General features: G+C 40.0%; 3 protein-coding genes across 3 annotated transcripts; all 3 read right to left on the bottom strand.

The window, feature by feature from the left end:
• Positions 1-2,736: 2,736 nt before the first annotated feature.
• LOC311064699 (ras-related protein Rab-33B) lies at positions 2,737-4,576 on the bottom strand (the record flags this gene model as incomplete). The annotated part of the gene is made up of 2 exons (XM_084084612.1): positions 2,737-3,248; positions 4,319-4,576. 2 exons carry the CDS (start codon positions 4,574-4,576, stop codon positions 2,802-2,804), a joined length of 705 nt encoding a protein of 234 aa, XP_083940738.1. The 3' UTR covers positions 2,737-2,801.
• A 938-nt stretch (positions 4,577-5,514) lies between these two features.
• On the bottom strand, positions 5,515-8,702 carry kbtbd7 (kelch repeat and BTB (POZ) domain containing 7). Its single transcript, XM_084084408.1, has one exon. It carries the CDS (start codon positions 8,340-8,342, stop codon positions 6,474-6,476), a length of 1,869 nt encoding a protein of 622 aa, XP_083940534.1. The 5' UTR covers positions 8,343-8,702; the 3' UTR covers positions 5,515-6,473.
• A 751-nt stretch (positions 8,703-9,453) lies between these two features.
• Positions 9,454-10,833, bottom strand: LOC311064363 (uncharacterized protein; the record flags this gene model as incomplete). The annotated part of the gene is made up of 3 exons (XM_084084194.1): positions 9,454-9,697; positions 10,515-10,678; positions 10,813-10,833. 3 exons carry the CDS (start codon positions 10,831-10,833, stop codon positions 9,454-9,456), a joined length of 429 nt encoding a protein of 142 aa, XP_083940320.1.
• Positions 10,834-11,332: the final 499 nt, after the last annotated feature.

Below are 11,332 nucleotides of genomic sequence, written 5' to 3' on the forward strand. Positions count from 1 at the left end.
CTTCGAATATTTTATGCAATTAAGTAGAGGAGAAATGTAGTCTGTGTACAGTGTCTCACATTTAATGAGCTACTGTGGATATTGTTTACAAAATGTTGTTTTGTCGCGCAAATAACACATGGATGCAATGCATTGTGAGCTTGTAGATCAACAATTTTATTTTGCAGATTTTTACTAAAACTTTTTAATATTTCTCCTACAGATTTTGTCCAAACATCTCGCTAATCGGTACACAGTCTCTATGTCTATAGTCATTTGATCAAGATGGATCTGTCCAATTTTCACATTCCATCCTGATTAGCTAAGATTGTCTTCCAATGTTTGAAGGAGTGGTCCGTTCCCACTAGGCCGAGGAAGAAATGCCACCCTCCATTTTTCTAATCAGCCTCATGGCCTATACCAGGCTGATTCGCAATTTTACCTATAACTGGACCGGTGACGTGAGACTTTGCACGCACGGCACACTCCCTAGAGGCCAAGGAAAAACCTCTGCCCTGCATTTTTCACAGTGGCCTTTTATAGCGCCACCAGGAGGCAGATTTTTTAAAACACATGTTTTGATATTACTCCTGCAGATTTTGTCCAAACATCACGCAAATCAGTTCACACTATCTCTATAGTCGTGATCAAGACGGATCTGTCCGATTTTTCAGATTCCATCTTGATTGGCTAAGATTGGTATCTAATCTTATAAATGTTGGCTCGTTTTGAACAAAATGCGTCAAATCATGAGCGCAGTGTCCGATTGTCGTGAAACTTTGCACGTACATTCCCACTAAGCCAAGGAAGAAATGCCACCCTTTTCACATTGGCCTATTATAGCGCCACCAGCAGGCTGATTTTTGCTAAACTTTTTTTAATATTACAAATTTTGTCCAAACATCAAATCGGTACACATTATCTCTATAGTCATGTGATCAAGACGGCTAAGATTGGCAGGAGTGGTTCCCTTTTGAACAAAATGCCTCAAATCATGGGGCGCAGGGTCCGATTGCCGTGAAAGGCTGAGGAAGAAATGACACTCTTTTCACATTGGCCTATTTTTTAGTCCATCGTGATTGGCTAAGATTGGCATCTCCCACAAATCAACATATTGTGTCATATTGTGTACAATAACTTAAACAACATTAATCCCTCAACTTCTACAGATTCAACTCACCTCTAATGACTGAATTCTGAACATTGCTGGGCAAGAATAACCTACCTGACCTGGCGGAGACCTGTGCTCCGAGGATCACTTTCTCTAGTTGCTTACGGGTTGTCTGTCTATTTCTCGTGAATTTTGTGAATTCATAATCTCAGATCCACCATCCCTGATCCTTCCATATTTGGGCAAGACTGATGTCATCAATATGGGAAGCCATGCTGTTTATGACCCTGTCTTGTTGTTTTCATATTAGTGGATTTAGTGCCCCTAAAATATAGGAACATTAGGAACACTAAATTCTTATAAATTCTTAAACTACCAGTCTCACATAGCCCGATATCATAGATCTACTTAAATTCAATGAATGGCCAAAAACTGTGTGGGAACAATTTGGAGCTTTTAAAGAAATTCATTGCAGAACCAATACAAAGACTTTAGGACAGTCGGATTTCAAAGCAGTGGGCGCAGGTTTGTTAGCAATGGGGTTTCTCTGCCGTTCAATCCCATTCAAGGGATTTAAATAACTGTTCCCTAAACATATACACATTATGTATCGGTACCCAGCATCGTACAGGTTATTATATAGAAGATACACAGGGGGTGTAGAGAAATCTAAATCACAAAACCCTTGTACTGTGAATATATTTTCATTAAAACCTAAGGCAGCAAATGCTGTTTTCTTACCACATTCGCTTGTTTAGGCTCCCTATCCTCATCAGTTTGTTACAAAACAAAGATCACATTTGCAACCAGTAGTCTAAATAATTACATAATGTTGATAAAACTATCTTTATTTTCATTTATCTCAATTTTGTATCAAATTTCCATACTCTTTTTAAGGTATAGCACACATGCAAAACATTTATCTGTCAGTCTCAGACAACCCCTACTCACCCCACCCAAATATTTAGTTGATCATCATGCAACTTTCATGTGAGCCCAAGATCTAATTGGTCCTGGACAGCCACAAGTTCTCAATTTGCTATTAATCCAGTTTTGAAATGCTCTGTCTGCATGTGCATGTAGAGCCAATGTCTAGTCATACAAAAAATAGCTAGCTTATATTAGCATTTAATTTAGTATAGTGTTGTTTCCACAACAGCATAATAAAATCATGCTTACCAAGTGTTTTCTTAAAAAAATCTATGATCAGTTTCATAGATTTGCAGAATGATAGCTTGTTTTTCTTCACAGTTACATTTTGGCCTTTATATTGGTCCCTTTATTCTTTATGTAATGTATTTTCCCTTGTATTCACTGCCTGCAATGAATAGTTGAGCAATAGCTCTGCTAAATGGTTGCTTATCATTTGTCTACATACATAAAATAGTGCAACATACTGCAATCAATGCTACATGGTTTGATTCAACGTGAATTCATTTGCAGATTGAGTTGCATTTACTTCACATGCATGTACCTGAATTGTCAATTTCACACTGTGCAAACTCATAATACTGTCTCACTTGGTACCCTACAGCCTGTGGGTAAATTAGTTAAATTCAGCAGCAAGCTTTCCACTTGTCCTGTTACCTATCATATTTTCTGATCAAAACATTCTCAGTTATGGACCCCTCTTCCACACTGCTTTCACAAGCACCATTATGGTTATACAAGAAAGAACATTCCCAGAGACATTCTGTGACACAACTGAAGTTCAGCACTGACAAGTCTCTGACCCTTGTTCTCTTTCATTCCACAGTTCCCTGATATTGCTCTCACTGGGCTGTTTCAGTCTCAGGGGCTTATGGCTCTTCAACCTGTAGGCCAGTGTCAGAAAGATAGCATCTACATGCTCTTTCTCAGCAGGCTCCTTGGCAGAAGTCTCAAACATTGGGAAGTTGTAGCTGTCCGCCAGTCGTTGAGCTGATGACGTGGGCACCTCCCTCAGGTCCCTCAGGTCACACTTGTTGCCCACCAGGATGCGAGGCACAGACTCACACACAGCGTGTCGCCGGCACTCATCAATCCATTCAGGGAGGCTTTCGAAGGAGGAGAGGCTGGTCACATCATAGACAAAGATGACAGCATGGACACTGCGGTAGTAGTGTTCCACCATGCTTTTCCTGAAGCGCTCCTGGCCTGCCGTATCCCAGATCTGCAGCTGAAATGTCAGATACAAATTATAAGCATTACCCTGAACGGTTTAGGTAGGCTTGTAAGTACCTACTCTAAGTGTCAAACAATAGTGTTCTTACATCCCCATGTTTGTTATCACATCTTCCAAACATGTCTTTCTCCTCTTCAGTTTGAGTATAATCGAAGATGTGAGATGTGAACCATTGTCTTAAAAGAGTACCTTCAGGTAGCTGCAATTCAAAACTGGCCCCTGTAAAACTCATAACCTTACCCCCACCCCAACTTTTAACTGTACATATTTTTTTCATAATAAGTTTTTCTTATTTTTCTGTTCTTATTTAAACTGTTTATATGATGTTCTGCATAGTAGTGTATATCTGTCTGTCATTTAATGTCACTATGAATTGAAGGGACCCCATTTGAAACAAGCTATTAGGCTTTCATGGGCTTTTCAATCCTATTTAGTTGACCGTGTAGTTAAACTGTACTTTCATGTGCTTTTTTCTGCAAACTTCTAAATAAAGTATGCAATCAATCAATCAAAACCCTCAAGTCAACAGATGCTTCTCCATTGTGGCCAATACCCCAATGCTGTAGTTCTGTAGTGAGTAGCCTTAGCATGGTGATAAAACAAACTAGGGATTACTATTACAAATTCCTGAAATATAAATGAAGGTACATTTTTGAGGGAGGGGCAGATGTGACAAAGCAAACTGTCCCACAAAAAAAAGGCAGGCAAAATGTGAAAATGGCTAGACTAGGCCAGCCTCCATCATTCAGTCTCGTTTTCAAGCAAAGAAAAGTAACGGTACTAAGGCTCATTCCAACGCTCATTTTTAATCTCCACAGCGGTCTAATAAATGTTTCTGTCAAGGGTCACTTTAAAGTGGAATTTCCCAATGATATGTTTGGCCATAGACATTCAATGGCTCGATGTTCCTTAATGTCTAAATGAGAACCGTACCGCGCACAGGTCGGCTGATGACGACCATCATTAATTGTGTATACCGTTCTTCTGCGTGTCCGGTTATTAACGTAGCCTAAAGGCATAGAATGCCAAATACATGGATCATCATTATTCTTCGCTTTGCTTACCTTGATACTTTCCCCATCGAGCTGTAGTGTCCTCTCTCTGAAATCAACCCCGATTGTGGCTTCTGGATTTTTGAGGAAAGCACCTCCACAGAACCTATAAGTCAAACATGTCTTTCCAACGTTAGAATCACCTATTACTATGATTTTGAAAATTCTAGCCTGCAGACTCTCATATTCGCGCTGCGATGACAATTCTAAGGAATCGTTTCGGTTGAAAACTGTGTGAAATTCTTCGCCGGGCTTGTTTTCTATTGCCATCGCTCATTTTTCAATACAGTACACCGTAACACCGCGAGAATGTGTAACCCTATCAAGCTCAGTGGTGGAAAGTAACTAAGTACATTTACTCAAGTACTGTACTCGACTACAATTTTCAGGTACTTTTACTTTACTGGAGTATTTCCATTTTTCTATAATTGTACTTCTACTCCACTACATCTCAAGGCAAAGGTTGTACTTTTACTCCACTACAATTATTTGAACTTTATTTACTAGTTACTTTGTAGATTTGGATTATTACAAAACATACATTAACCACTTCAGCCCTACGCGTTGTGAGCGTGTAGATCTGCTATTTTCAAAGATTTTTTATACATTTTAATACACTTGTGAAATGGGACATTGTGCATATTAAGTACTTTTACTTTTGGTACTTTAAGTACATTGTCATGCCAACACTTTTGTACTTTTACTCTTATTTTGAATACCAAACTTGTACGTGTGAGAGTATTTCTAAATTGTAGTATCAATCATTTTACTATATTAAAAGATTTGAGTACTTTTCCACCACTGATATCGCTGTTATAGCTAGCTCAATGAGCTGTATATATTGTAGTGAATAACCACCAGTAGATGGCACTAGATGCCGCTTTACTGGAATACAGAAAACCACAGGTCCACAGTAGTCAATTTCTTTAAAGTTGCAATCCATTTATTTTACACTACAAAACAGCAATATAAACCATGTCTATTTTGATATGGGAGAGAGGAAATATCCCAATTTTAGTAACCTTGAGTTGAATAATGACTTGAAGCCCTCTTTGAGTTCGAGTAGAATGTGACACAACCCCCCACCCCACCCCGCGCGCGCACACACACACACAAATTCAATACTATGATTTGTAATCCACCATATAAAAATTACCACAGTAAATAAAAACTGTGTATAAATCTGTTAAAAGTAAAATGGAGTACCGTTCATTTATTATCTACAGCAAAATGCTTTGATTGCATCTAAAGGAATCTTTACAAAACATAGTTACACTCTGTGTGGGGTTTCTCGGCCCATTTCACTGAAAAGAAGTACAGTGATTACATTTAAATGAATTCACACATACATAACAATATTTCCACAAATACTATAACCATAAAAAATGCACAATCTTCACACAACACTGATTTCAATCTACATTCTTAAAAACCTTTTTAATCATGGCATACTGGCTCTTGCTGAAGCCTAACCTGAGTCAGCATATCATAAAATCCTCAGTGTTCATTTATCCATTTGTAACTCCATTTGTAGTGCACAAATGTAATGATTACTTATTAACACTGGGGATTTTACTGTGTACAGTACATGGCTTCTACTTTTTGATACAGTAGATTTCACAACTCTGGCTTTGAGTGACGTCTTACTCTTAACATGTCAACGGCAGAAAGAATAGCCGATTTCAAACCCCTAGTAAATTATGTTAGCGTCATACTTAAATGGGTGCACCAAAGTTAAGAAAATATGCCCAGAGCCCTCTTGACATTTGCTGCCAATAGATTATATGAAATAATGGTAAATTCAAGTAATACAGATAATAAGTGTGATAGAATAATTTAACTGAGACATAAATGACTAGCCTAACTGTTAGAGAAATAAACAAGGTTTGGCTGAACTTGGCTCAACCAGTTAGTGCAGACCATAAACTCTTAGCAAGCATGAGAACCCGTGTTCAAATCTGTCTCTCTCTCTCTCTGTCCTTGGTTTCCTGTCTCTCTATACACTAACCTATCTGAAGTAAAAATAAAAAAAAGATTTATGTCTTCACAGTAAATTGTAATTTTTAATACTGAATCTTAAATAGCAATAGCATCACCATTCTTTTTTCTTGGCATACAGAACACAGAAATTCCTTTGAGACATCCTTTGACACAATTAGAATGCTTGCTACCAATTCTCATCTGAGAAGGAACTGGAGCTTCCAGAATCTGAGACTGCATCGGTCATCCCATAAAATTCCCAGTCAGCACTGGAGCCGCTGTCATCATCCTCCTCAGTGGAGAAGCTGTGTGCAGAACCCAAACACGCTGGGTACACACGAGTTGAAACACATACGGGTCCCAATGAGGACACATACACTGCCATAACATTTTTCCAGTTGTCCTTGGTTTGGTCGTATTCATGGATGAGGACCCTGTTCTTATTGTGTTGCAGTAAGGTCTGAGTGAGTAGAAGCAGCTTGCCGTTGTGCTGAATCACCTGGTAGTTCAGAGCACGGCTATCGATAGGAATGTCCCCCATCCTCTTCCATTCCCCCCGGGTCGGGCTGTAGGCCTTCACCACGGGGATATCGCACACGCAGATGATCTGGTCCTGAAAGATGCAGGCCTTGTGAAGCTTGTCTCTCCTCAGCGAGCCAAGGTGGCGCCAGCGATTCCTTTTGGGGTCGTAGCAAAGCAGTCGCCGTTTGTTCACCACATACAGGTGATCGTTCAGCGACACCACTTGCATCTTGCCCAGAGAGTGGGGCAGAGGGGCCACAAACGTCCACTGGTTCCTCTGGACACTGTAACACTCTACCTCCTTCAGTCTGACGTCTGTCACAGGGTTTCTGCCGCCCAGGATGTACACATGGCCATTGAGATAGCCCATCCCAGAGTGCATCCTTCCCAGAGGCCTCTCTGCCAACTCCTGCCAGCTGTTCAATACAGGGTTGTAGACCCAGAAGTGCTTGGAGAGGTGTGAGGCTAGGTACAGGTTGTGTTCAGGTGTGGCACAGGCGATCAAGGACTCCATGGTCGAACGCTTGTAGTCCTGCGTGCTGAGGTCCACAAGAGGCGGGGCCATGAAGTAGAGCTCCTCTGAGTAAGGGTCACAGCACATTATGTTGTCATTTGGTAGGCCAAAGAAGAGGATCATTTCCTTTGCACTCACTCCTATTCTGTGTTTTGGTATGTGCACTTTTGCAGACATACCCTGGCTTTCCTCTGCCGACCTGTTAATGAAATGTGCCAGGTATTTCTCTATGACAGGAATAGCCATGCGTTCCTCGATGTAAGCTTTATCTTTCTCATTAAACAAGTCCCAGCGTACACACCTGAGTACTTGCAGAGCATCTTCATTTTCCTCTCGTACATTGGCCTCAATCCACTGTAGGGCAGCTGAGCACACCTTCCTTTCACAATCCACATCTAAGGTGTCCAGAGACAGTATCTCCTTCAGCTGTATCAAGTCAAGCTCACAAAGCTCCCTCCCACTACAAAGCTGACAGAAGTTCCTGGCTATAAAGGCTTGAGCTTTGCCCTTTAACTCTGGGTTGCCATAGGTGTCAGCAAATTTTAGAATTCCCACACAATTTGAGAGGTCCAGCCTCCTTGACATAAAACTTGAGCATGCTTGCCTGACATAGTCAAGTTGCAGCATATTGGCAGCTGAATAAAGCCTCTGGACGTTGCCCTCTGTAATTCTGACTTTCCCTGTGTAACAGTAATCTATGATCACAGACATGGATTCGGCGTCTACCCCACAAATGATCACCTTTTCCTGCATACTCTCATTTAAGCCACCGGTGAACATGCTTTTGAAATAAGGACTGGCAGCAGCGAGTATATTGCGGTTACACAGGAAAAGTTTTTCAATGTCACATTTCCCGGACTGAGTGCCATGGACGAGGGACTCATCGCTCTTCACTCCGATAGTAACATCAGCGAGAAGTCGAGAGTCGTACAGTAATTTCAATCCTTGCATCAAGTCCCGAGCATGATTCGCATCCTCCAGTTCTTCGGGACCACTGAAGTAACTCAGCAAAGAAGCCATTGATGCAATGTGTGTATCCAGAGATATATTTGCAGTAAATAGGCAAACAAAAGGCCTTTACATAGGGATATGGTTCTTGATGATAACGCAGTCCGTGCGCTGGTCAAATAACATTGGCTTATCAATGAAAAACAAACATGCTATGCAAACATTAGCAATAGCTTGCTACTGTTGTCGGGGGACAGCCACTGAGATGCATGCAAGGCAGATTTGTGTATCCTATCCGGATGATCATAAATCATATGTTCAAACCATAGATACCGTTACGTGTTACTCTTTATAGATTATTTCTAACAACTATATCCATTTCCCTTGATTGCAGTATCTTCCAGCCAGCGCTGATATATCTGTCTTCTTCAGCCAGAGAGGTTTTGCTTTTCAAAAATACAACAGCAGCTGAATGCATCCTCACACAATCTTGCTGGGATTGACTGGCCGCGTTTCTGATTGGTTGAAGTCATGTAACGTTTGGTTGACTTTATTTGTAGTTTTTTTGCACATACTTAGTTACATTAAAAATTGGAAAAAAGAAAATAAAACGAATGCTTGGCATATAAACAGGCTAGGCTACAAATCATTGGTCATATAGCCTACTATTATTTTTATCTCTAGATATTGTGCTCAAATTGGTTATAGTTATCAAAAGGATAAATGAAAAGTAACATTTTGTATCCAAGACCAGTTTGCCGTTTACAATGCTGTGACAGCCAATAGATAGAGTTTTGCAGCCCAGCCCCAGGATTAAGGTCAAATGAGAGCAGTGCCATGATTCAGCTAGTAATAATATAACATTTTCGACAATCCCACATTTATTTATTGCCCCTTGGATAAGTGACAGATTTTTTAAATTAATTTATACATTGTTCAAATTATGACATATTGCAATGAAAGTTCAATACACCTTATTTATGGCGTATCCTTATCCATTATTTATAAACAGGTTTATGAGAAATAATAGGTGGTTCTTTTTTGAGCAGTCATATCAGCAGATACATTTATTGCTATCATTTATTTAGATTTGAGTAACTGTCTTTTGTGTTCTATATTGGTAGAAGCAAGAATGCAAAGATTTCTACATGTAAGAGGATGTTATCCTTGTGTGTAAATCAGTTTATGTTCCTCCGGTGCATCTGTGGTTGAGGTCATTTATTCTGCGTAGGCCCTCTTGGTTATGGATGGTCTTCTGGACTGTAATAAGGAAGGGAAAGGCAGAAGGCAGCTCAACTCTGTGGCTCAGCTTCTGGTGGCCCCAGTGGAGACAGCGGAGCTTCTCAGCCAGGTCACGCCTGCCTGCACGCTCCAGGCCATCTTGCAGGAGCTTGGTCTTGTTTGACTTTTCCCAAGACCTCTCGTACCTGTAGACAAAGATTAGTACATAGATTAGAGCACGGCAAGGATATTACAAACATTAGTCTACTAATTTATGACTAACCCGAGAGAATCTATAACTTGCTACAGCCACACATGAATTGCATAAGGAACATAAGGCATATGTACATGCATACAGACACATATTTATATAAACACACTGTTACGAGTGTGAGTATGCAGTAGAGTTGTGTGTCAGTGTGTGTGGGGTTTATGTCAGAGTATGTGTGGGGATTGTGTGAGTTGAGTGTTCACTTCCAGGTGCTGAGCATTTCCTGATTGCTGGCTGCCAATCACCCTTGCTTCTGGTGATTGGGTGGAGAAGACTGGAGAAGACTATTTAAGATCTGTGAACACCTGTGGTCTCTGGCAGCACTTGCAGTAGTGCTGTCCACCCACACACACTCTCTTTGTGTTTAAGTTACTGCATTTTGAGTTCTTTAGTAAATATGTATTATGTGAAAGCAATGGGCCACGGAAGCCAGCTTTTTGTATAAAGTCATGTTTTGTTAGATTATAGTAGAGTAGAGAATCTAGGACTTTATTGTACTTTATTTTGTGTTTGTCAGGTTAGTGTTTAACACTTAAGATTAGGTTTAGGGCTGTTATGTTTATTTCCCTGATTTGCTCCGTGTGTCCTATGCTTTTGGCTAAAGTGTCGTTAAGTATTTTATTTTCTGTAAATATCTTAAGCTATTAATAAAAATGGGTTTCACTCCCAATTTATGTTGCATCCCTTTTTCCTCTAGACTATAGGGACGTAACACACACACACACACACACACACACACACACAAAATATACCAGCTCTCCAACATGTTCCGGGCCTGGACTCTCTTTTCAGTGGATTTGGTTTGGAACTGCCCGATCTCAGTTCTAGTGAAGCCAAGTTCATACGCCAGAACTGTCCACTCAAAACTAAGCTGCCTGGAAATGTCCTGCACTGTCTTCAGGTTGATTACAGCATCCTAGAAAATCACAATATACTGGAATAATACAAATATTCGTGACAAAACATACTGTAAATGCTTTGATATGAAAAATCATTCTTTGTCTTGGAAGTACACACAAATGCATTTGTGGAAAAAGTCTTCAGACTTACCTCTTGTGATTTATTGGGCATGATCTTCGCAAGCTCCACAAACCAAATGCTCCCTCTGGTCACAATTCTATGGAACTCAATGGAACTTTGATTTGAAATCAAATTTATCAAGATTTTCCTGAACTAATATCTGTCGTTTTCATGTGCATATAATACTAAATGATAGGAAGAAATGTTACTTGCCTTTTTACTCAGGTGTTCACTTTCTTTACTAAATGAGTTGTGACCTTAATGTTGCCTGGGTGAGTCAATATCAACATACCATGCTGTTAAAGATTATTCAATTTACCCCCCAGGGGAGCTTTTCAGAGTTAACGATTTCCAGTAGACCCCAAGTAACTCAATTACTGAAGAACTATTTGAATATTACATTAAATTACTTACTGTTGTTACTACATAGAAATATAAATTGTTGTTGTAATGCTTTTTAGAATGTTATGAGTAATAAATGCTATCTAAATTTGACAGGGTACACAAATGTTCACGGATTAACTTGGCATGGCATTTACTGCTTTGTGAA

Source organism: Gymnoscopelus microlampas (assembly GCF_963454915.1).
Source record: "Gymnoscopelus microlampas genome assembly, chromosome: 17".
NCBI lineage: Eukaryota > Metazoa > Chordata > Actinopteri > Myctophiformes > Myctophidae > Gymnoscopelus > Gymnoscopelus microlampas.